The sequence below is a fragment of the Idiotropiscis lumnitzeri genome, chromosome 10, assembly GCF_059441095.1.
Source record: "Idiotropiscis lumnitzeri isolate Australia: NSW breed Sydney's pygmy pipehorse chromosome 10, RoL_Ilum_1.0, whole genome shotgun sequence".
In the NCBI taxonomy this organism is placed as follows: Eukaryota; Metazoa; Chordata; class Actinopteri; order Syngnathiformes; family Syngnathidae; genus Idiotropiscis; species Idiotropiscis lumnitzeri.
In genome coordinates this window covers 661,905-688,642 of record NC_142400.1, presented here as the reverse complement: position 1 = coordinate 688,642, position 26,738 = coordinate 661,905, and the positions used below count along the sequence as shown (strand labels likewise).

The 26,738-nt window shown below is 47.4% G+C and overlaps 1 protein-coding gene across 3 annotated transcripts in view; it reads right to left on the bottom strand.

The window, feature by feature from the left end:
- Nucleotides 1-410: 410 nt before the first annotated feature.
- LOC148328426 (uncharacterized) overlaps nucleotides 411-26,738 on the bottom strand; it is a 60,936-nt gene continuing 34,608 nt past the window's right edge. Inside the window, exons 3-4 of one of the 3 annotated variants that reach the window (XR_015845665.1) lie at nucleotides 3,990-4,115; nucleotides 481-538 (exon numbers count right to left, since the gene is read on the bottom strand). Coding sequence is in view for 2 of the 3 variants with exons in the window: in XM_088307458.1 (XP_088163584.1) it covers nucleotides 4,014-4,115 (102 nt within the window). In the remaining variant the exon portion in view is untranslated. Of the gene's footprint in view, nucleotides 539-3,584; nucleotides 4,116-26,738 lie in introns of those variants that run through there. The other 2 variants (XM_088307459.1, XM_088307458.1) reach the window with 2 other exon arrangements.

Below are 26,738 nucleotides of genomic sequence, written 5' to 3'. Positions count from 1 at the left end.
GCATTTGGAGGGCATTCGCCGGCCCCCTTTTTTTTCGGGCAATAGGCAATCAGAGATGTGGGATGAGGGAGGATGAGGGGTGCGTGCCAGGGCATCCATCACGATGTCGCGATGCCGACCCGGCGGCCCGCCTCCCAATCGCGCCATTTCCAACACACACTGTCGACATATGCGCACAAACAAGCATGCAAAAAAAAAAAAGCCCAAATCCATTGCCAAGTGCAGCTCCTCTGCCTCCCAGACATGCTGGTCATGTTGCACACACACACACGCACGCACACACACACGCACACACACACGCACACACACACACACACACACACACGGACTCACTTACTATTCCCTGGGCTGTGCACAGAGTACAGTGTGTAATACATTGCCTGCTGGTGCACTGGTGCTCCTGGGCTCAATGTGTGTGTGTGTGTGTACGTGTGCATGTGCACGTGCATGTGTGTTGCAGTCCAGTCTAGACGTAGGCGATAGACATCTCATTAGGGCCTCTTCTGCGGCTGCCACCGGCAAACGGCGCGTCCTTGCTCTGGGGGGGTAAAGGAGGAGTGGGTGGTGCGGGAATTGGGGGGGGGGGGGGCACAAACAAGGGACCAGAAGGGGGCGACAATCAAAGGCCGAGTCAAGTGAGGAGAGAGAGACGCACATTAGACAATGATAATAGCAATAATTGTCTTGATCCTTCAGGAGAAGACCCCCCCCTTCCTCTCCCCCCCCCCCCCTTTGGCTACCGCAGGCGTTTTGGCCCCCCCTTTGTAAGGCTCTCGTTTCCTTTCCTCCCCCGCCATCTTTGCCTCCTGCTGCTGTTTCACTCTTAATTAATTTCTCACTCCTCAGCTTCGGCTCACAGCAGGCGCGACGGCAGACTGATCTCGGATCTCGGCGGCGCCGAAACGCCTCGCACTCGACCGCACTCGACCACAATCGGCCATGTCAGGTATCCAACAAAAATACTTTCGTTAAAATCTCATGCGGCATTTGAAAATAAAAGACCAAAGAAATCTCAACTTCACCACTGATTTAAAAAAAAAAAAAATCGTTAAAAATTCAGTTTTCCTTAAAAGAATCAGCAGGGGTGGGGGGGGGGTCTGAATTCTTTTTATTTTGTGTGCTTCAGAACTGGTCTGCTTGCACGATAAGGCGCTTTTTAAAATTGTTTTGAAAGGAAGGACCATGTTTCGTTTTTTTGGGGGTGGGATTTAGAGTTTGTCAACCTGGTAAAAGTTCTTAACATTTCGATCCTTGTTCGTGAACATAACGGGTGCTTTTCTGTTTTTTTTTTCTTTTTAAAACCACATCTAGCGCTTTTGCTTTGATGAAGAAACGACCATGTTGTTTTGGTTGTTTGTTTTTTTTTTTTTTTTTAAAGTGACCATATTTAGCAAGGCGCTTTTTCATCATTTTTCCCAAACGTTTACCCTTAGCGAGTTCGCACATGTGAGTGTTATTTTATTTTGACAAATTATTGACCAATCTAAAGTGCTGAAAATAGCTTGCAAATGTTTGAACAAAAAAAACCAAACATTTTGGGGGTCTCCTGCATTTATGTGGCGTTTCTGTCTCGTGGCTTCTTCGGAACGCCAAGTTGTTTTTGGAACGCGACCCCCCCCGCAATAAAGCAGGTTGAACTTGCATTTGTGCAATTGTGCTCGTCGTGAGAGCGAAGCACGGCGACGAAGGACGCTCGCACAAAGGAAGCGAGGAATCTCCGAGGTCGCCGGCAGCTGTTGCAAAAGTGATGGAGGATTGGAACGGCGAAAGCGCACGGCAGCAGCGCAAGGCCAACTTGTGCATTGTGACTCGCCTCCGGGGAACCGATTACGTTGGGCCTTTGGGTTTCACCTTTAACCGCCACGACCGGCAATCGCGGCGCGGCGCAAAGTCCGGCTGATGTGCGTGCGTGCATTTCACTCCCATCTTTTCACTTTGCTGTTCAAAGACCACTTTAGCTTCGCTCATTCATTCCTTTCATTTGCACTCACAACATTTCCTTAAGTGGCTCTTTCAAAAAAATAGAAAAGTCACATCTGACATCTTAAGAAAGAACTACGGAGGGATTTTTTTTTATATATATTGAAATGTACAAATACATGATTTGGTTTCAAGTACATGGGACGTCATTATCTCTCTCTGATGTGTGTGTGTGTGTGTGTACGCACATATTTTTTATGCTGTGCAAAATATTTGTTTCCTTGCTGTTCTAATATCTAATCAATTTGAATGATACTCCCCCCTGGTGGCCAGGTTGTGCACAACAAAAGGAGCAGCACAATGTCCGTTAAATGAAAGCACGCAATCCTTGTTGACAAACTTTTGAATTGTTTGTGTTGCATTTGATTTCAAGTGTTTTCTTCTCTAAAGTTCATCCAATTCATTGCCAAACGTTTTTGGGCGTGAAATGTGAGAGCAACCCCAAGCGTGTTGCCCTACCAATGAGAGGTCCACTTTTCTCGCCTCCTTTGTGGCTTTGGCGTCGGACGAGGCCTCGTTAAGCGGGCGGCTGCACTTCGAGCGCCATCGAACGAGCGAGCGGCCAGACGCACGCCATCGTTTTGCAAACGCAAAAGCTTCCATTTTGCTGAGCAGCGGGACATACTTTTTGATTTTTCTTTCTTTTTTTGCTGTCCTACGTTGGTGGGAAAAGCAAAGCTTTCCTGTGTTGCGTGACGGCGACCTCGGACGTGACCCCGGCGTGACCTCGCTTCTTCTGAAGTGGGCGACGGTGCGAAAAACGTCTTGCTTGAGATTTGTCACGTTGGCGCGATGAGGCAACGTACACGCAGACGCCGCGTCGCGTCGCATCACCCGCCGGCCCCCCCCAACCAGATCACGCTCGACCCGCCCGCCAAGGTCAGCCGCCGTGCTTCGGCAAGGTCACGTGACCGACGGGAAGACGGAAGGGATCCCGAGTGCAGATGCCAGATTTGTGTCAAACGATTGAAGAATTTCTTTTGAATGTCAATAAACAGTTTGATCATATTTAATTTGATGACCTCATTATTTAATTTTATAATAACACAGATAAACACAAAATCTGCAAAATAAAAAATAATTTAGAAAAAAAAATTACAATTAGCCGAGAAGACTTTGAGCTTGCTAATTTTGTTGCAGAAAAAAAACATGTACTTCTTTCATTTGATAATAAATGTGTGATTTATTTCAGCTGGTGATAAATATCGCAATAATATTCCTATCGCTGTGGTCAACATCCAAATCGCAGATCACACGTTTGTCCAATATCGTGCAGGCCTACTTCAAATGATAAACTAAAAATAAACAAATTATTTAAATTTCCATTGTTACATGGAATATTTTTAACATTTTCAACGCTAACAGAAATTTAACGTCAGTACGTTTTAAGAATTTTTAATTGCGTATTCAAAAAACAACAAACATTTTCACAATTATTTACCATTGTATGAATTACTCTTTTTTTCATAAATGCATTTTAATGATTATTAGCATTAAATATTTGAACTTTATTCACATTTTAATCATGTAACGTTTAAAAAAATGAAACGTACTTGACATAAATTTCAAAAATAATTTGTAAATTTGACTTTTGTTTAATTATTTGAGATATATATATTTTTTAATGATCATTTTTGGCCAAGTGTCAAACACACTATTAAATAATCACACTATTTTAAAAGACTGTTTTCACGATGGTCTGTGTGTTTTTGTTTTAAATTTTAAAATCTTGAAATCGATCAGCAAGAAAGGCTCATAATCATCGTTCCCTTCAAATGCTGATTTCAAATTGGGATTGCTCGGCCTTGGCGGAGGTCTTCCAGTCAGTAAAATGGTCAAATCTCCTGCTCGCTTTCGACGTTGTGGCGACGCACCCGTCCCCATCCAGGACGTTCCCGTCTGTCCGTCTCATGAGAATTCCCTGAAGGAAGGTTGACACCAGCGCCCCACACACACACACACACACACGCACACACACGCACACACGCGCACACGCGCACCACCCTCACCCCCTCAGCACTTTGCCGCGTCTGTCAGTCGTCTTCGTCGGCGGGCTCGCACGCCAACGTCAAGTCCATGTCGGCGTGTGAGAACACACGTTGACCCGCACAGCACGTGTGTTTCTGCTCTATCAGCTGAAAAAAAAATAAAATAAAAAAAAAACTCAGTTTCTCTTTTTTCCGAACACGGACATTCTGGAGCTTTTACAGAGTTCATTTTAAAGTATCGGGTAGTTACGGAGGCTGTCGATACCAGCCACCGATACTTAAGGTAAAAAAAAAAAATTGAACATTGAGTAAATCCGCTTTGTCACTAGTTGGCGCTATACAGCGACAATTTGACAATTTGGTGAATAAAATTCATCACAAAGAAAACGTGTGCAGATGGCCTGGTTGTGACAAGTTTTGTTCAGTCTAAAAGTGAAAAGTGATCGCTTTCATAAATATATATAAGTTACACTGATGAAAGAAAATGTGTGCTGAATTTACTCAATGGATTTTTCATCATGTGGGGGCACAAAATAAAATCTTATGGATCTAGTTAACTTTTTTTTTTTTTTTGCGCAACCACTTGCTGAAATAAATTAGACCAAAACTTTTTTTTAGCGTAGCTCAAGCTTCTTGACTGATTGTGAAGGTCCATGGCAGATTAGACTGGCATGGCAACAACAAGATAGATGCTGAAATCTGATTGGACAGAAAAATTAATCAATAAAAAATGACAAGAATCGGGGCAGCCAAGAGAACGCATTTAAAAGCTTGCACGTGAACGTCTCCACTTTCTAATAGCGCAACCAACTTGGTGCAATAAGACGAGGTAAACACGCGATTGACCTTTTGGAATCGTTCGTATCAAGTACAACAAAAATGCAGACAAAATGGCGCCGATTGGGCCGAAGCCGAACAGCGCTCGTCTCAATTTTGCGCCGCACGTTCAAGACAAAAAAATCAAAAAGTCCGATTGACGGCATGTAAGCGGGGTCGTCCATTTTGTGAGGCCGATCCTGCCACTTTTATGCGACATGAAACGCGACGTATGAGTTTTTTTTTTTTTTTTTTTGACCGAGTTGAAATGTGGCCAACATTCTAATTGGACACGCACGAGGAGGGAAGAAGAAGAAGGGAGAACAATTAGCACAAAGACGTGACGTGTCTGCCGCCCGTCCCTCGGCTTCAGCCCTACCATGCCCCCCCCCCCCCCTCCCCCCTCGCCCCCCCAACTTGGTCGTCAGCCTCCAGTGGCACGCCTGCACTTGCACAACGCCGCGTGCTGAATTATTGATGTGCCCACGTGAAAGTTTGATGGCTGACTCGCGGGCATGTTGGACCTGCAGGCAGGCAGGCAGGCAGCAACGCCTTCGCCCGTCAGACAACTCACGCACACACTCACACGCACACGCGCACGATCACGCACGCACTTGAGCACGCAGTTCATGTTTCCCAGTGGACCGCCTCCATTCTTGTTTCCCGAAACTCTGAGAGATTTGTTGGAAGTTTTCTGCAACTGTTGCACATCACACCGAGAATGTGCGCTACTTTTAGTCGCAGTTGGCCCCCGCTCGCCCGCCTCAGTCGGCATTTTTTTTTGTTTGTTTTTTGGGTTTTTTGAAGGTTACTCGGGTCACCATTCCACTCGCGCTAATATTGCGCAACATTTGACTTAGACAGACAGAGACAGCTCAATAAATTTTGTAATCCCATTCATAAGATTAAAAATGATAAGTGTAATAAAAAAAAAAATCAATTCCCAAAAGATTGTTGACCCTTCCTTCTTCTGCACAAATGAAAGACATTTCAAATGAGTCCCGAAAGCTTTAAAGGTTTCATATGACTTGACCGAGTCGTAAATGAAAAACATTTTCACCATCATTAAATTGGCAATCGGCAAATTTTAATCAGCCATCACTTGACGTGTCGCAAAACATGTTTTTGTTTTTGAAATTGACTTAAAAAATAAAATTAAAATAAAATTGTGGACTTTTTGGAGACATTTTCATTTTTTTTTGTTTGACCTCTAAAAGCTTACGCAATAAGGATTTTATGAGCAACCATCCAAACACAACCTGGAAACAATTCAGTGTTCAATCAACCTACCATGCTTTTTGTTTTTGTTTTTGTTTTTTTTGGGGGGGGGGGCGATATGGGAGGAAAGCGAAGTAACTGGAAAAAAGCCTCGCACGCAAACTTGAAACTTTGCACTTTGAGGTGCTAAGCATGTTGCCACTGTAAATATTACCTTGAATTATTGTTACGATAGTGTCATTATTATTCTAATGAAGACCGGATGTGCTCAAGGAGAAAATGAGGACAGATTCGGAAGCAGTACCAAAAAAATAAATTGCTTGCGTCTCTGATTGAAAAAAAATAAATAAATAAATTCTTCAATTGTGTTGAGCCGTGTTTTACTTACTTTAAGTTTGTTTTCTAAATGTCAAAAGGAGATTGAGTTTTTTTTTTAATGTATTTGGGTTCTTTAATGACCTTGAAATGACCCCGCCACCTTTGCTCAGCGAGTCAACGCGGCCCGTGGTGTTTTTTTCCAAACGATTCCAGCGCGTTTCGGGCCCAAATCCCAAAAGAGGCCACTGAAGCCGTTCCATTTGCTCACATTGCATTTTCCAAACCTTCTCGGTTGGCGTCACGTCGTCGCAAACACTAATATGACCTTCAAGCCAATTTGTTGGCTCCTCTTTGAACGCGAGGCCTCCTCGCCCGCCTTTAGCATGCTAACAAATAGCTGCAGGCTCCAAAACGCAAAAACGCCTTCATAAAGTTGCCAAATGTGAAATGCGCCGAGCAGCTTTTGCGATACAGCCTCGAGTCATGTGCGCATGTTCTGACAACTTCCGAGACATTAAGAGAACTAAACGGCCAACTAATCGCACATTTAAGCGTTCAGCTCCATTTTGGTGGGGGGGGGGGGGGGTATTCATTTAATTTCCAAGGCGCCCCCAGTCGTGCTGCCGTGTGATCCTTTACTGTGGAAATGAGAGTTCATCGCCTCCAGAGTTGAGACTCATCTTTGAGCGCAGAACCCGCACGAGCCCGGAAAGGGGAAAAAAAAAACCTCAACTCGGTTCCTGATGGAGCTCGAAAATGTCTCGGAGCGGCGGCGACTTTAAAGGTTTACTGGCTTCGTCTTCTCCAAACGCGCTTTGGCCACGTCAACGAGCGTCTTTCATCGCACAAAACAAAACCATTTTTGGCCTTTACCAAATAATTCCTTCAATCATTTCTTTACGATGACAATGACTTCAATCGTAATCTACAAATCTGGAGAATTTTTTTTGAAATAACAAAAAACTGCCCAATGAATTTGACGTTTTTCCCAAACTTTTGCCTGGCGCCGTACATGTAGACAGAAAATATAACACCACTCACGGCTCGATCTTCTTTATCTTCCGTGCGCAACAAATCATACGAATGCCGTACTGAGTTGAGATGCCTCGAAGAACCGCAATCATTTCTGCACACGACAAAGAGCAACAATCCATTGACGCAAAAACTTTGGAAATCTTTTTCACTCCATTTAATGACGTCACGATGCGTTGATAAAAGACAAAATTATGGAGTGTGATTTTTTTTTATATTGCGCAATCACCGCGTAAAGCTCGTCACACATTAGGCAAAGCAAAATCCAAAATATATTAAATGGTGAAAAGACACACGCACGCACACACGTCTCCTCACTCTCCCCCAAAATGGATGCGTGTGCCGCACGCCGCCACCCAAAGGTGCCTGCAGGCCTATTTAAGATGCAGACTTCCATGTCCCAGTAAATGATATTAAAAGTCATATCATGAATAAATCAGCAGGCCGCCTCCTGATGTCTCCTCCATGACACATTCACATACAGGATGCGGGAGGAGGAGAGGAGGATGCCATCATGCCCATCGCGGCGCTCCCGGATTAGCTGGTGACAGCGCGTTAGGCGCTCAACGACGCGCAAACTTCAACTTGACGCGGCTCGCCAAAAAAACTAAGTCGGGGCTTCGTTAGAAAGACGAGCGCTGTCGTCGGAATTTCAAGTCGTCGTAAGTAGTCGTGAGATTGTTAGCATTGATGCTAATGCTAACATGTTATGAAATGTGTCCGGGCTGGTTTTGGAGAATAAAGAATATATGGAATGTTGCGGCTGATCGGTTCGTGTTCTTTACATTGTATTTATTTCCGCCATTACTGCAAGTTTGGAAATTTTGAAGTTTCAAAATTTAGCACAGGGGGGCGTGGCTTGAACCGATGAAAGGCTTTTCCATTCATTTCAAAGGGGAAAGACGATCTCATTTACGGGGCATTGACATGTTCTGAAACTTTTTTTTTTTTTTTTAGCAATATCATGATGGCTTGTCGAGTTTCTAAAGCCGTTAGACCGTTTTCACCATTGCTACGAACAGCTTCGGCATCCATCTTCCATCGGTTGGCGGGCGACGCGTGTTAAGCGCCGTACATTTATTCAGTCAATTATCTTGACGCTGGCAAAGTTTCTGCACTGGTCTTCCTATTAGCGTCTATAATTAAATGATGAGGAGAAAAGGTGGGAGGATGGAACCGGAGGCAGACGGAGAAAGGGGGCGGCGGCGGGAAAGCGCAATTTCATTTGGTTAGGATCTAATTTGCTTTGATTAAAAATGGATGCAAATCCCCGTCGGCATTCGGGATCAGTGAGGAGAGGCGACACCTCGCTCGCGCTCGCTTCCGTTCTCGAATTTCACTTCTCCTCAAATGGTCCAGTCCAAAGTGTCACGCCTCCCTCGCACATTGCATCTTTGGCCGTTCCAGCGGCTGACCTCGAGTCCATCGCAGGACTCCGCCGTCCATCTCCCCGTCAGGCCGACACTCTGAAGGTCACACACGCTCGGATATTTTTATTTTTTTTTTCCTTCTGCTTCCCAAGCGCCCAAAGCGGCGCTCGAGCGTGCTCGCGGGCAAGCGCAACCTTCAGCCGGGAACTCACTTCCGTGTTTTTTGTCAATATGTGTGTGCGCGCGCGCCATCGCACGTGTAGAAGGAGCAGGTCGGCTCGCTAACTGCATCGATTTGCATGCCGACCGGCGCTATTCTTGTCACTCTCCATTTTCGCTGTCCGAGTTGAGCGTAATGAACTCGGGTCCGCCCCTCCGCCTAACTCGTTGGCGCTCTCTCGACGGCTTAATACGATTTTTTTTTCTCTCTCGGGTATCAGCGAAAGTTTCCTGGAAAACTGGAAAAAAAAAAGACAGCGTATATTCGAGGACAAAAACGTTCAACCGTACAATGTCGATTCATCCAACAGATTAGTCGATTAATCGGCAATTAGTTGACTAAAAAATGAGCGACGATTTGTTCATCGATTCATCGCCAAAGAGCCGTCGTTGAACTTCAAATAGTCCAAATAATCTGAATTTCCGCTCCTCTCAACCAAACAGTAAATTGTCGCTGACCTTTGACCCCCCCCATGAAAGCAGACCGATAAGCTTTGTGTAGGAGCAAAATAAGACATTTGCAGACGTCTGCTGTTGCGTTGGAAAACTAAATGTTTGTCAATTTTCGGACTTCACAAACACAACCGTGGATCAGAACAGCTTTTTTTAACTTAAATAGTGGAAAACCTTTCGGCGTTTCCGTCGACGACGACCGAATACACAATCTCCTTGCGTGACTTTGAGTTTGCTGAGTGATTGGCAGCAAACTCAAGCAATGACTGAGCTCCAACTCAACCATGTGACATCCATCTTTGGTCGAATCCCAATCCCGCTTTTGGAATCCCAGCGGGGCAATTATTCCTTCATCACGAGCGCAAGTAACAGAAAAGAAGAGGAAGTCTTTGAAATGGCTCTCATTAGGATGCGCAGGTGTACTCGAGTACGGTGCGGCGCCGAGCTCATTTGCATGTCGGCGGGTCGTTAGCGTGTCCGTCAAGCGTGGTTTCGCCGTTCGGTCATTCATCCTGCAAGTCAGCCGCTCGGGCCTCATGTGCGGCTTCGCTTACGTAACTACGGCGACAGATGCTGAATCATCAGCTGTCGGCCGGAATGCCCTCACTACACACGGGACCGCGCACGCACACACACACACACATGCATGCACAGTGAGCATGTCATGCACTATTTCCCATCCTGAGAGCGAGGGAGCGAGATGGCGAGACAAAAGGAAGCGGGCGAGGCGAGGCGAGGCGAGGCGAGGCGAGGCGAGGCGGCGGTGGCGGCGACGGCGGCGGAGGCGGAGGCCCGGCAGATAGACGAAGAAGAAGAAGAAAGGCGAGCGAGATCTTCCCGCAGCTGCCTGTCAGGGTTTGATGTGCTTTAAGAGCTTTTTCATGTTACGCAACTTTGAAGACGACGCTTTTGATGTTTCGCCCTCACTTCCTCCTTCTCATGGCTAGTTTGTTAGCTATTGGCTAAATCTCGCTGCAACTTATCTGATCACGCTGCTTTTGTCGCCATCTTTTTTTCCATTTATTTTCCAGCTCCAATGAGTCCTTCTTCACAGCAAAAATCGAAAAAGTACTCACACTGGTCAACGCCGAAAATTTTGTATTTTTTTTTACCTCTTGAAAGATTTGAAAAAATCTTGAAAAAAAAAAAGTAGGCATTGAATAGTTTTGGTTGTCTGTGACTGAAATATCGACAGAACAACTATTTTCTTTTGTCTCATCTCACGTTTTTTTTTTTTTTTCCCTCCTCACCGCCGCCTCCAATCTCGCCCCCCCCCGCCTCCCCCCCAGCATGGGTGATTCATTTGTCTCCGCCACGATATCTAGCAACAACGCCGGCGTCCATATTGCCGCCATGCTTATTTGGTGAGCGGCGGGAATTTCATATAAATGCGTTTTCCACGCACGCTCCTTCCAGCATCGTGCCCTTTGTCGTCGCGCCCCCCCCACCACCACCATGCGCCCCCCCCCATTTATTCATCCTCTTTCCTCCTCTCCATCCTTCTCTCTTTTGCTCTCTCATCAGACGGATGTAAGAATAGAACAGGGGAAGCCCTCTCACCTCTCCCTGCATGTTGGCTCATTAGCATATTCATGAGCCAGGCCCATAAATTATACATGAGATCCGGAGGGGGGAAACAGAAGAATGAGACGCCGAAACACACACACACACATTCTCTCACACAAGCTGCCATATGCGCGCGCGCACGCACACACATCCTCGGGTTCCTCTTTCAATCACACAACACAGACGGAGCCATGCAGACAGGTAATTGGTGAGAAAGAGTGTGTGGCGGTTCGACGAGACGCCATGCGCAACATCCAGAGAGGGAGCGAGAAAAAAAAAAAAAAATGCAGCAACACACAACTCCACTTTTGGAGCTGGAGTTGACGTTCACGTGATGAGGAAACGGAGGAGAAAGAGTCAACCGAAATTCAACGGCGGGCAGAAAGAACGCACACTCACGAGCCAATCTTTGGACGGGCTCACGAGAGCACGAGCTCCGAGGTCTTCCTTGACTCTCGATTCGTCGGTCCGATGACGCCGCAATTTGACAGCATCTCGCGATCGCAAACTTTTGCGTGAAAGCGGTTGAAGCTCGGCAATGCCGGTTAACGGCCGACCGCGCGTCTTGACCACATCAACTCGGACGCCTGGATGAAATCAAGAGGCGGCAAACGACAAAATCTCACTCGAGTATACGTGCACGCGCATAAAAGTCGGAGCGACTGCCGCACAAAATTTGCACAAGCAGAGAAGGCAAAACCGCCACTTTCTTTGTGCGCTGACGTGAATATAACAAATTTTAGGGATAGAAGGACGTCACAAGCGCAAAAGACGTCTAATTGAGTCCGAAAATCAGGAGGCCGGAGTATCTTTGTCTCGTCACGCGTGCCAACGGAACCGGAATTTGGACCTTAACCCGACGAATATTGACCGCTTACAAACATTGTCGTGAGCTCATTTCATCAAGTCCACCGCAGAAAGAAGCAAAATAAATCCCATCCGCTGCCGGCACACAACCTGCACGCTTTCAACACGCTACGTGGCGAACACGTTAGCCACGTAGCAGCCAACCAACCGGACACTCGGATTGGTTGACGTGGACGTCCCTCCTCAGGGCGGGCTCCGCCTTTTCAAGTCACACAAATTCAGTCACAACTCAAGAGACGCCAATGGACACGCCCACAACCACGCAAACTGACCTTTTTTTTTGCGCTTCTCTGCAAAATTGCCAGCTCGCCATCCGCAAAAAGTGAGGGAGATTTTTTGCACCTCTGCAACCACTCACACACGCATCTGCGGGAACTAAGATCAGATTACGGATGTAAATTGTCAGAGCGTCTCGCTGCGGCTCATTATCGCTAATAAGACGGAGGCCTCGCCGGCCGCGCCCCCGCTCTGGCACTCCAAAAAGTGGAGGGCAAAGGTCACCTCACCCTGTTTGAAGACGACCCGTACGCACGCACACACAAATGTTTCCCGCTACACGCTCTTCGTGCAAGCTGAACGAACAACACGAAAGCTTTCTGTCCTTTCACGAATGCGCCGCCAAGGACGCCGCGTCTCACTTGACATTTTGTGGCAAGGGAAGCCGCACGCAAACGCACAACTCGCACTTGGCCTTGCCGCCCGTTTTCAGGAGCGGCTCGGCGCCATTGTTAACGTCGCTCGCTCGTGAGCGCGAGGGAGGACGCGATCGCCGCCGCTTGTTGTACGCCGCGTTCACGCGCAACAACATCATCGGCAAAATCTCATCGTCGCCGTCTCAAGGCGGCGGGACGCTTTCATCCCAAATAAACAAGAATAACAAAAATAAGGTTTCATTTTGAAATTTGTCAATATCGAAATGAAATCCATTTTCTCCATGCCAACGATCACCATTTCTTTCCATCCAGCATGCAAATCCGTACACAAGCATGACCAAGCACTTCTTTCAAAATGCAATCTTATTTTCAGTATAATGTCAAATTTCAGAAACAACAACACGCATGTTGTCATCCGTGCGTGTCATCGTCTGTCGCCGCGGCGGCGCGAGGCTGCGTAATTGCGCGCCGGCCATTACTGTCACGTTAATCACGGCCACTTTGCCGCCGCGCGAGGGTCAAAGTGCGACCATCCAAAGAGCTGCCGAGGCGTTCGTGTGCATGCATTAGCTTCATTTCATTCATTCGTCCGGCGGCGGCGGCGGCGGCGGCGGCTTGTTTGTTGTCCAGCCAAACGCGTGAGCGCCGTTAAAAGACATTTCATCATTAGCATGCTTGAATATTCATCCTTTTTCTTATTTCACGACAAGATTACGGGCGACACCGACGCCTTTGGCGGAAATGATTTTTCCAGGCTCATGTGGCAACAAAGACAGAATGTCCAAAGTTTGGAATCATTGAGAAAAGTGAGAAGTGCGATGAGCTGATTGCGAGCGGGAAACAGCAAAGTAAACACGGCTCGCTTACTCGGCCCTGTCGTTTCGCCACAGCCGGATCGGCTAGAAAAGAATGAGATGATGCGGCGATGGCAAAATGGCCGTACGGATGAAACGGCAAGCAAATATATTTTGGTCAGCATTCCTGCGATGGCCTCCGCTGACGGCGCGACGGCGAACGCTTCGGCCACTTGAGACAACTTTGCGTTCGTTGAGTCCCAACAGGCTCGACGTGTTGCGAGCACACGTTCAACGTCTCAGAATCGCAAGTGTGGCGACCCCAAGTGGACAAAAAAATAATAGCGGGCTCTCACGTGCATGTCATTGGCTAGGAATGTTTTCAACATGGACCAATCATAAAATACACGCTCGCCATTTTGCGGACTTTCATCCGCCCACGAATGACTGAGAAAGTCCAGAACCGAAATTCAAACGCCAAATATCAGAAGTAAAGCGCTAACTGCTGGCCCATCGTTATTTCCTGGCAAAAGCCGATTGGCGTGCATCTGCAAATGCAAAAGAATTTGAGAATTTCCCGTGGGATGTGAACGTCGCCTTGCCGGATTTTCTCCGTCTGCCTCGTCGTGACTGACGACGTAAAAAGGAAATAAGGTCACAAAGTCTCGGCCTCGGAAGCTCTTGTGCGCGTGCGCGTGTCAACGTGGCCGGCGTCTGCTCGCGCCGCACTCCGGCGCGGTCCGTCTGCTGTCTTTTATTTGGACTTTAATGACCTATAAAGGGACTGTTACTTTTTCAATAAACCATAAAAAACGGGTCATAAAAGGGGAGTGCACGGTTGGGCGCAGGCCAAGACGGGCGAGGCCAGCGCGTCCTCCACCGTCGGGTCTTTGCATGACGCGTGTTGGTGCGTGCGCGCGATGAGAAGCGGTGACCTCGCCTCACACTCCGTCGGGATCAAGATCTTAATTGTTAAAAGGCGGCGCGCTTTCATCTGCAGCCAAAATTCCAAACGAGATTTTCCCTCCGTAAATGCAAATATGCAATCCGGATGTGGTTCGGACGAAACCCGGTTTGACGCGACACCTCAACATTGGGGCGCGACGAAGCGCGCGATCTTCCAATCGGGTAAAGAAGTCATCCGGTTGTAGTCACGAAAAATATTACCAGCATAAAGTTGTACTTTTTACAGAAAAAAATAAAAGTATTGGCAAGTTGAGCAAAGTGAATAAATTTACATTTTTAGAAAATAAATCAAAAGATCTATATTGATTTATTCTGAAAAGATCTGACTTTGCAAAATAAAATGAATGAAATTTGACAGCGATTAATTACTGAGATTTTCTTTTTTTTTTTTTCCCATTTCACCAAAAGGACAAAATCTTTGTTTGTTTTTCTTCAACGTCGTCGCACCGCCGAGACGGAAAAGCAACGGGAAGTGTCTCAATTATGTGCCTTTTACTTTGTCGTTTTGTTTCGTCCATTGCAGAAAATATTTTTCAAAATGTGAAAAAGAATTGAAGCGAGAGGCTTTTCTCTTTGTTCGCTCATTTGCGAGAATGACGCGGGACAAAAAAAGCAAACTTGAAGCAGGATTGCCGACATGGTCTCAAATGCAACTTTTTCTAATCCTTCATTCCGCATCTTAATCGAAATTCACCAAGCCATTCTGCTCAGCGTGCGGACCGCCACCTTGGCGCTCCGTTGCAAAACTTTCATCAACAATCGAGCTTTTCTTTTTCCCAAATAAAACGTTTCTCTGTTTTGCGATTAGAAAGGAGCCGAATGATAAAACGAGACGTAAATGTTCCATCATCGCAACTCAATCGGAACGGAATTTGATTTTGGTTTCTTTTGTCAATCCGAACGAGCGTCACGTAAAAAGCCAGCCGCCACCGGTCCGCGATGCTCCGTCGTGCCGGAAACGAAGTGACGTGGTCGTACGCGCGCTTGAAAATGGCCGCTTCTCAGTTTGCGACGGCAGAACTTGTTTTCAAGTCATTCTCAGAATGGCGTTGCGTTCATAAAGACGTCGCCAAAGAGATGACTTCACGTCGATTTCGGCGTGTCACGCGGCTGGTCTGGGAGGAGCACGGAAACGGCGGAACGGAAAATATCAGGTGATGACAAAAAAGTCGCCATGGAAACTATTGATGAGAAAAAAAAGAAAGAAAAGACAAAAGGTTCTCTAGATTTGCACGGATGATTTTCAAGTCGCAAACAAACCATTTTGATTCTCGGTCGGACGGCGAGCGTTGTTGCCGTGACGAAAAAAAAAAAAGTGTCCCGCAATCCCTGATGGCCGTCACCGGCCGTTGCGGGAACATCAGGACACGGCCAAGCGAATAATAAGCTCCTTGGTGGAGGTAATAAACATCTTTATGGCGCCTGGTATCCCCAAAGACGCTTTTCTTTTCGCACCAGTGACAGCGCGAGCTTATGAAGACGAGAGGCGCCCGTGACAGTAATATATGAGCCTTAATAGGTGCATGCTGCTGATATCTGCGGGAGGTGTAATTTCTGTAATACTTGTGACAGGGAGGAGGGCAAAAAAAAAAAAAGGAGTAAAGCGGCTGTCTCAAGTCAGGAGCGAACGGGAGTTGCATCTTTTCGGCTTCGTTCAGAGCAAGCGTGTGACTGCGAGGCAACGCGCCCTGTCGCCCTCCTCCGACGGATGCAAAAATAGGAAATCAAATCAAATCCAAAACACCACAAGAAGAATTGTCCTTTTAAGGAAGAGTGGAACGAGGCGAATGCGGCGGCGCTCAAGCGGGCGCAAGCTTCAAACGGGCGCGGCGAGGAACACAGAGCAAATCTTAGCACGCCGCGTTTAGGACATCAAACGGGCCGCAATCAAGAACTTTGCAGTGGGGGGGGGGGCTGCTTGGCTCATTTCCTTTGACGCTTATGCGCTTCTTTCACGAGTGCATGCATCGGTGCACGCCGATGCCAGGTGAGGATGGACCATTCTTACTTCTTATTGATTGATTGATTTTATTGGGGGGGGGGGTCATGAATGAAAATTTGGCGTGTTTCAACTGCGCCTCACCTGACAAAATTGCAACATGAGGAAACGACGTCCGTATATTAAGAAGACGAGAATTTGCGAATTAAAATGTCGTCTTGTATGCGGAGTTGCATTTTTTTTTTTCCCGCCTTTCTTGTCAGCAAAGTTTTACAACAACACACACGTTGAAACGCTCGCGAGCTGAAATGTTCCACATCTTGCCAAGCGTGGCTTTTTTTTTTCTTTTTAAATGTCCTGATTCGGCCTGGTCAACTGTGGCAAAAATCAAAATCCCGACGAATTGAACGTTCGACCTCGATTCCGGCGAAAGCACGATGAGCACGCTGAACATGGAAAGTGGATGTTTTGAAAAAGAGACAATGGAGGCTGCTCAAGTGAAACAATTGAATTCAAAACAGAGCAAGACGGGAGCGGACAAAAGGCGAAAGTCACACGCCGTGGCTTTTTGTTGTTGTTTTTTTTTTTTTTAGAGTAGATGCCGACTGGGTAACATTAACTCATTTACTACCAATGACGGCTAAAGACGTCAAAGATCCATTTTTTTTTTTTTTTTTTTTCAATCTGTTCTTGACAACTTTTTATGGACTTTTTCTCGACGACAAGCTACTTTGTCGCTTGAAAGGGAAAAAAATGCAGACCAAAGCTCGCCGACGGACGCGGCGATGAGCCTCAAAGAAGTTTTCCCTCCTCCCCGGCGCACTTCACTCATTCCAATCTCAATTTGAACTTTTTGCATTCCAAAGATCGCCTCCGCCTTCCGCGCGTCATCTCTCCTCGCCTCGGCTCACCCTTCCCATCCCTTCGCCGCGCCGCCATATTTCACCTGTGATCTCAGGTCGCCGCCCCCCCACCACACTCCTCCGGCACTCCATCTTTCTTTTCATCACCCGCCTTTCCTGTCGCCGCTTTTGTCCTTGATTACCTGCTGGCGAGCTGGTGGCGGCGTCGCCTCTCGCCACAGCCGCTAATGGACTATTTGCATGCAAATGGCGGCGCCAGGAGAGATTAAGAGGAGGAAGCAAGGAAGGAAGCGAGGGAGAGGAAAGGAGGAGGAGGAAGGCCATAGGAGGCAGATTTCATTGAAGAGGCAGGAAAGGCGGATGAAAGGCAAGGACGCGTACGCTTCGCTTTCTGCCTCGGCTTCTTCTGAAGGTCTGCATGATTGTCTTGCTGAAGACGCTATTATTGACAGTTATCTTCATGCGGACGTGCGCGCGCGTGTGCGTGTGCGCAAGTGTCGGCAAGGCGAAGCTCAAAGACGGCGGGGGGGAAAAAAAAAAGTTTGAATGTCAGAGCTTCTGTATTTGCATGTTTATGTGCGCCTAACTAGCTTAGCTCTGAACTCGGGGAAGATAGGGCACTGCGGCATCTCCATTTCTGAAAAATTAAAGCAGGAGACCAAAAGGTTTTTCGTCTGGAGAGAGAAGCCTGCGCAGGCCCGCCGCCGCCGCCGCCGCCGCCGCCTCCCTCCATCCCTCCTCTTCCTCCAAATAAATAAGAATTTTTGATTACAGTAATCAGGGCTATTAATAATGCAGGCGCTGTGATGATGCAGAGGAGATGAAAGATGGCTCTTCGCAACCTTTCTGTGTTAGGAGCGAGGGGAGATGGCTGCGAGCGAGCACGCACCCGCAGCACGCGAACGCGCCTCAACGTCAGACAGCAACAACGGTTCGCAACTTTCAGGGCGACGGTATGGCGCCACCTGAAGTCACCCGCTTCATTTTGGACAAAAATTGGAGGTACGGGCGAGAGTCGGCTGCATCGCCGCTAGGGGGCGCCAGAGAGTGCCGCGACATCCACTCAACGTACGTTGATTGGAGACCGAAGAAAATTCGATTACGAGCTCTGTCACAGACGCAATTACACTTACAAGTCACCTCGAATAGTGAGTGCTTCTCAAACTGCGGAGCCGGAACAACTGGGCTCAGAAAGCCGCAGTCCACAAAATTGATTATTGTGGTGCTACACTGTATGGGTGCATATATATATATATATAAATGGACAGATCATTTAAACTTCTCTTCCATGCCTGATGAAGGCTGAAAAAAAAAAAGTGTCCACATTTTTCAAATGTGTCAAAGACCTCCGGCCGCTCGAATTGGTTTGCGGCATCTTTGGCACTTTTCAGAATGCCTCTCTCCTCGGCGTGGCGCGCACACACATAATTAGAACATATTACATCGCTCACCTTCCACACACGCACACACACGGAGACGTCGACGTCGACACGGAAGCGGGAGTACACCTCTCCTTCCCTGAGGCGGGCTTGGCAGCGGGCCAGCCGACGAGAGAGAGAGAGAATGCATAAAGAGCGATTGTGGTCGTTGTCGTTAATCAGGCCGCCATGCTTTCTGACAGCGGCGTGCGAGAAAGGAAGAGCGTCTCTCGTAGAGGCTCGCCGCGCACCTCCATTCAGGAAGGCCGCAGCCGCCAGACAGGCCGACTCCGGCACACAACATCCAACGGCGCGTCGCACCCAAGTGGGAGAAACTGCAAGTCCGCTCCAAGAGCACATGCCAGATGTCACGTTGTCACGTGACGTCGTGCACACAACGCCATCGGAAAGCTTTGCGTGCGCTTTTACATTCGGGAAAATATGACCAAAAGGGGGAGCGGCTGGCTCTTTTGGTCACTTGGCAAAATCTGTCTTTGGCCGCACCAACACGTCCATTTTGGCAAAATCGTTTCCACGTTGACGATCAGCAATGGAAAGCTTTGAAAGAAATCCTCTCAAAAGGCCACGCTCGATGACCTCATTTCTTTTTTTTCTTACCACTTCCTTAATATTTGCTTGATTTTTTGGGCGCTTTTGGAAAATCCCCGAAAAAAAAAATGTCATGAGTTACAACATTTTGCTCGTCGCAACTTTTGACTTTTATTGCAATTATCTTCATTGATCCATTTTCGCCGGCAACAGAATTCTAGACAAATATTTGTAAACGCTAAAATGATTTGTTTTTATTTTGGTAAATTGCACCTGGGGGGGGAAGTTGGTTTCGTGTTAAATAAATTCTTTCATTTTTTGTTTTTTTTTTTCCACTTCTTCAGTTCCGATTGTTTTCGCATTATTTTCGATACGATTGTTATCGGAGGCGACGTGACGTGACGATTGGATGTCGAGAACGACAGCCCTCATTCAAAATGGATGCCCGCAGTATGCGTGTGCGGCATCTCGTCTCGTACAGGTGGAGTCCCTCAACATCTGCCTGGCCGCATTTCAAAAGCTAAAAAAAAAAAAAAGGGCGGGGCTGCAGCGCAGTCATTAAGCAACGGAAGCGGCCCGACAGCGGGAAGCGCCACCGCGCCGCCGCCGTACACCTGCTCCTCGCATGCCGCGACGTGCCGCATGTCGGTATTTTCACCGCCGCTGCCGCCCACAAAAGCCGCAAGCGGGTAAAATAAGGCGGACATCTGGAGGCAATCAAGACCTCGGTGGGAAAATCGCACGCTTATTTTAAGTCGGCGATGATGACACTTCATCTTCGTCTTTCAAAGAAATTTCAAATGAAAGCTGCACTTTTATTGATATGCCGTGCAGAGAGCCTCTCGTCTTGCTCTAAAATCATCAATATTCTGAAAAAAAAGGAGCTCATCACCAGCATCCTTCAACATTCAAGACACAATTTTCATGAAAAAAAAAAAAAAAAAAAGCGGTGCCTCTAAAATGGTCTCGAGACGGTTCGAAAAAGTTTGGCTGGTGTGGACGCCGCCGCGTTCAAGCGGAACAACGCGCTCACATGACGCGCGGGTCGTCGGAAGGTCCGAGCTCGGCGCGACTTTTGAGCTTTGGCTGGCCAATTATTTATTTCTTCCTGTCTTTCCCTCAAAGGACAAATATCCGATTTCATTTCCAATGTGGGCGGAGCCGCGGCGCTCCCAATTCGCTGTCTTTTCATCGAGCGTCGCATCAGGCGCTCGCGAGCAGCGCCTCGCTCTCGTCAGGCCGCTCGGGTTGACATCAGGCGCGCGGATTGCTGGCGGCGTCGTGCGGCACGTCACGTCACGCCAACGCCCGCTGAGGCTGCAGATGACGAGGTGACCGCCGCCCTTCCCTCCTTTGTGCTAATCACATTCAATCTGTCTCCCGTCCTCATTACCTCACCTGCCCGCCCCCCCCCAACGCTCGCGACCTCAGCTTTTCCACTCCAGCTCATCAAATGCGGCCATTACTCGCATGGCCGCGCACCGAGCGCGCAAAGCCGTCGCCGACGCTGAAATGTGAGCGCGGCGCCCATCGCACGTCACCGTTTGTTAGTCTCAGCGCGCTGCGGAAGACACAAGGCTTGTTAGAATAATTATACACTCCAAAGCGCGGCCTATCATTTGGAACAATCGGCCGAGAGGAACGCGTCTCGACATAGAAAGCGGCAGCGTCGTGTGGTTCGCAAAGTTTGGTGTCAATACAACACCTGTGGTTCGCCACCAACGCCATGGAGGAAAACCAAAAGAGTTGGTTTGTTTTTTTTAAAAAAAACACAATCGTTCGTCTCTCAAATCATCTTTGCTCATTGAATGGAATGAAAATGCCATCAATGCAACTCCCAAAAAAACAACCTCAAAGTCTTGTGTTTTTGTTTTGACAGAAAAAAAACTGCACTCTCTAATCAAGTAATTAAATACAATATAAAGAATTTAACGGTTTGTGTCTCATGATTTAATGCGGCACCCGAGGACATTGTGTTGCTCCTTCTGGCCACCAGGAGGCAGTATAACGCTGTCATGCAGGCACAGACAACAAAGAATTTGAATTCCTATTCAGTACGTTTCTGTAATCTTGATCGTTTTTCGTACAGGATAAAAAAATATTTGCCCGTCACCAAGATTCTTGTTTGTCCACACGAGTTGTTTGAATATCTTTTGCTCCAAACCGTTTAAAAAAAAAAAAGTTGTTAGCATGGGAATGTCTTTTTCCTTTTTGCTCCCTATTTTGTTTGACAGTAAACTTTGAACAGGTTGAAGCTGCTTTTTTTTTTTCTTTTTTGGGGGGAAATGATGATTTCATATTTTGCCTCTTGAAAATGAGAGCCGTGCGCTCAAATGGCCTAATGGATGGAAGAAGCTCAAAATATTTGCGATGAAAAGCGACAATGTGTTGATCTCCTCATCCAAAATCAAAAATCGCTCCGGGCAGTTTCCGGAATGTCGGACCCTGGCGTGCACCCCAAATTAAAGTTCCGCAGGTAAAATTCAAGACTTTTGAAATGAAACTTGACGACGTTGCTGCTGTCATCTTTGACGACTTTTGAAGTACCCGTGAGAAGAAAAATCCAAAACGCCAACGCAGAGAGGATTTGATGATTTTTTGGGGGGACATGCTGATGTGAGATCTCGTCGTGTGCACGGAGGTCATAAATGAGAGCACTTTGAACTCTTGTCGTTTGTATTTTCCCCAAATTTGGTTTTGTCCAATTCCGACTCGGACGATCTCAGAGACGTTCATCGAGCGGACAAACGAGCAGTGCGGCTCTTTGAAGGCATTTCAAAGCAATGGCGTTGCAACTTTTTTTTTTTTTTTTTAAATAACGGGCTTTGGCCTCGTCTGTATGCTTTGCCTGTGATGGGAGCGAACTGTGAAGACTATAATCAGTGTCAGCTCACGCAGCCAGACCTGACACCACACACTGCGACGCAATATCTCCCCCTCTCACAAACACACACACTCACTCTGCCTGCCTGCGTCAGACTCTCTCGCTCTCACACACACGCACACACCCCGGCAACATTACGGCGAGTGACCAAACACTCAGACATCAGGGTTGAGGGAGCGGACAAAGAGATTGTCACTCCACATTGGCTGAAGTGTGTATTGATATGAGAATGGCAGGATTTGTGTCTTTGACAGTGGATGTGATTCTCGGTGGGGTGTGTGTGTGTGCGTGCTTTTCCTTTTATCTGGGTATCGCCGCAGAGCAATTCACAGCCTGTCAGTCACTCTCCAGGACTTGCAGCCAGGCTGAGAAGGGAACGAGATGGACGGGAGAACGGGGATGGGAGGACACGGGGGCCTAGCGGTAGAAACTGGGCTGAGGGGAGTTGTGTTTTTTTTTTTGTCGGGCGGCGGCAAAGATGGAGAACATAGAGGCCGTTCGCTCCCTTGGGTGCGTGGGGGCCGGGCTGCCCGCGGGCGCAGTTGGCATGCAGCTGGGCACACACGCTGGCGCTAGGCCCCCGCGGCGGCCTGTGTGCTAGCGCTTTCTCGCCTTAGAGCAGAGGTCAAAGGGAAACATGAGCGCGTGTGTGTGTGTGTGTGTGCGTGTCTCATCAAAAATGCCTTCATATCTGTTGCCGCTCACGGGGACCATTTGCACTCTCACTTGCATAATGATAATAATAGGATGACTTGCTATGCGTGTGTGTGTGTGTGTGTGTGTGTGTGTTTTCATATGTTCATGGTGATCTCAACACACCTCCGCCCGCCCAGCCTCAAGCGGGCACCCACAAGGAGGCCTGCCCATCCAACGGGCACACCGCAAACCGCCATACGTGGGACAAAAGGTGACGATTGCACCCCACACCCGCGCCAACCCCGCCCCCCGCCCCCCCCCACGCTTCCCTCCGCAAACCTGTCATTAGCTCACATGCCACCGCATTGGTTACATTTTCTTCTTCTTCCTCCTCCCATTTTCTAATTTTACAGAGCTGGGATCTTTTTTGCAGCCAATGTTCTTTTGGAAGGGTGAAGCATTCCAAGGGGGGAGTGGAACACAGGAGAAAGGCTAACCCAGAGGCGTCAAGAACTTTTATGGCTTGCGAGGGGATGTGTGTGTGTGTGTGTGGGCTCACAGAATTGTCACAGTAAGTACAATTTAGATTATGTGGCAAAAGTATTGATTGTATTGGAGCACTGCTTACATTGTGTGCGTGTGGGGGGGGGGGGGGGGTTATAGTTTGGGGGGAACTGCACATCAAATTTGTGCGAGCAGTTTTCACGAATTTTGTTTATTTTGTACTCCATTTATAGTCAACCACACATTGATTGAAACCAGAAAAAATATTTAAATGATAAATTTGGTGAGTGGAACCGATTCTTTGCATTTACATTCATTTGAATGGGAAAAGTGACCTCAGTTTGTGAACCTTTCAAATGAGGACACGGAACAAAATCATTTTGCATCTTGTCGCACCACCGCACGACTGGGTTGTCACGGACGCTAATTGTACAATTATCAAAATAAAGTCATAATATATAAAAGTTTCAATATGAGAGCTGCATTGAAAAAAAAAAAACCATCAATCTCGAGTCTCCCATTGGCTCTTTTTCTCGCTTGTTTTTAACTTGCAATTTTTTTTTCAGTCTGTCAATTCATTTGAAGAGACGTCGCAGCGCGTCAAACATTTTGTTTGAATGTCGATAAGAAAACGAGAACGAAGCACGACGTCCTCCCGCCGAATCAAGGCCGGTTCGTCAAGAGGCAACGATCTTGATCACATTAAACGCAGCAGGTGCTAATTGATTGGCGCCACGCGCTGCGCCGCTTCAACTTGACCTTCAACCTTCTGCTGTTCTTTTCTTTGGGCTCCGTGTGCCATTTGAGCATCTGCGGCCACATATGTGCCTCGGAGCGCCACGCCGCATTCCCGCCGTCCGACCCACCGCATTCCTGCCATAGCCGGAGCAATTAAGAGGCTTTTACCTCCGAATTCCCAGCGCCGCGCAAACTAAGAGCAGGGAAAGCCCATTAAAATGGCGAGTGCGTGCCAGCTTCTTAATCGAAACACATGTAAGCCGTTTGGGCTCCACTTTGAACTCTCGGCTCTTGTTAACTAAAAGGGAGAAAGCGCGGCAGGGAAGAGAGAGCACAATTTGGGACGCTCGGCTCACTTATGCAAATGTAGAAAGCGGTCGTGAAGACAGAAATGTCAGGGGGGGGGGCTAGGAGAAAAAGAAAAAAAAGAGAAAAAAAAGACAAAGGCTGGAATGTGCGGAGGCAACGGCGGCAGAATCCGGAGGCGCATCCGCATTCCTTTTTGCTCTTTGCGTGCCTCACATTCTGCGGCCGGGGGCGCTTTGAATTGGATCCCGGCGGCCGACACTGCGACGCTCCTTCATGATGCTGTTTGGAAGCGGCGGGGGCCGCCGCAAGGCCACTTCTGAGCGCTGCCTCTCACGGGGGGGGGGGCTTGCTGTCCTCATGTTATGTGGCGAATCTGACGCATGCTCCAACTCCCTTCACCTAACCCAAGTCTTTCGAAAAATAAATCAATAAATAAACAGCGGACGGACGGACATGTTGCCGAGATGGAACGGTGGAATCTGTCCAACATCGTTCATTCGTTTGTGCAAGGACACCGGTCGGCGGGATCATTGGAATTAAAGTGCCGCCTTGAGAGACGAGCGACGCCATTTACAAGATTTTCGAGAGCCAAGCCGAAGAACGGATGATTGTTTTTTTTTTTTGTTTGTTTTGACTTGCTCTTCAGTGTACATTTGAGATCGACAACCAAGCCGAGCAACGCTTTGAGAAGCTAACAACGCTAACGAAAGCTAATCGGCACGTCCGACAAAACTCCGCTGCAAAAAAAAAAAAGATGACTAAGTCGGAAAAGCACAAAAATACGTCGACGCAAAATGTTTGCCCAAAGCACAAACTGTAAATCCAATTGCACGATTATTCGACGGAAGAAAAAAAGTAGGTGACTCGGTGTCTTTTCAGTTGAAAACTTTTGTAAAAGTTTCAAAAGAAATCTGTAAATTCACTTTGCCGAATCTTTAATGATGCTAAAACAAAACTTAAAACATTAACCTGAGCGCCATTCGAGTTTTACGATGGCCGAAGGGCAAATTCATTTTGCGTCTTTCTAATTGGCAAAATGAAGACGCGGCGTGAAAAGGTTTGCGTTTGAGGTGGAAAGTTCTCCTCCAAATCCATCTCATCCAATTTTGCTAAAACGCTGCGAAAAGGTCACATTTCAAATAAAGCGGCACGAGCGTCTTCCCATTTGAAGACTTTGACGGTGTCCCCTAGACGTGTCGAGGCCTCGCGCCCACCCCAAAAAATAAATAAATAAATAAATAAACATTTTTATGGGCTACTTCCAACGTCCTCCTTACTGATTTTCTTCAGCTTTTGTTGTTTCAGTGCCACTGATGTTTTTTTTTTTCTCCTTTCTTATTGTCAAATCCCTCACGCGCCGTCTTTGAACGTGCGGACGCGCTCAATTTCAGAAGCTCACCCCGCCAGCACTCCTTTCCTTTTGGACTCTCTCATGTGTCCCTCACAGTCCTCCATCCCTCTCCTTTGTACGTTCACCTTCCCAATTCTTTATCGCCCTCGCTTTCTTCCGCCTTTGTCAGCCTTCTCGCGTCGTCGCTCGCTTAAAACGCCAACGCTGCCCCGGAAGCGTCCCGCATCGGCCAATGAGTGACGGGCAACGCGGACGGTCACGTGACAACTTCAAACAATCATCACAGCCGCCTTCCCAATCGTTCGCTCATTTCCTGCTCGCGAATCACCAAAAAGGCATTTTTGTGACGAAGCTTGAGAGACGGAAAAAAAAGTTTACTGCCACTCACAGTTGAAGTTTTCTGTCAAACTAAACGTCAAACAAAGAGAATGACACTTTTAAAACAAGCCTTTCGTCTGCTAGCTTAAGGCTAATGCTAGCATACGATTAGCAGGGCAAATTGTTGAATTATTTTGAAATCTTACTGGAGTATCATTTTATAGAAACTAATTTTCTTCATTTTGGTATTTTCATTCCTTTTGGAAAACCATTTTTCATCCGACGATTGAGTCAAGTTGAATTTTGTTTGGTGAGCACTCGTTGACGGAATTGCTGCGGCAGAATTGCAGCGGGTGGAGCTTCCAAAATAAAAATCAGGACATGACAATTGCATCATATATTGTTCAACAGCGGACGCGTTTTTTCCGTCTGCGTTCTCGTGTGTCGCTCTACTTGTACGAAAACAAATCTCATGAGTTTGTCTCGAGTAACGACGTCGTTAGCAACAAAACACCCGAACGGGTCGCCCGGCCGATCGCACGGCACGCAGACAACTTTGCACATTTGGTTCATCGTGATGTTATTTCTTTCTTTTTGTCAAATGCCGACTCACTTTGAACGTCGTTTTTGGTTGAACGTCAGCATCAAATGACAAATTGTTCAAATTTGAAGGCAATTTAGTCAGCAAAAATCAAGCCGGATTTACGGGGAGACGCTGCCATAAGCGCCATGTGAGTCAGGAAACGACGAAGCCTTTTTTTATTTTCTCGTTGCTGTTATCACTGTAACCATGACAACCAAGCCAAACTCAAAACCGTTTTCCCATTGCGCCAACCAGGAAAACGCTGCTGTCGCGATTGGCGTCCGACACAAAGACAACGACAGAAATACACAAATACGAGCAAACCACGCTAGCGACGTAGCGGCCGTGGCGAACGTGGGCGGCACGTGAATGTCAAGGCAAACGAACAAAGCAAAGACGTTTTTAC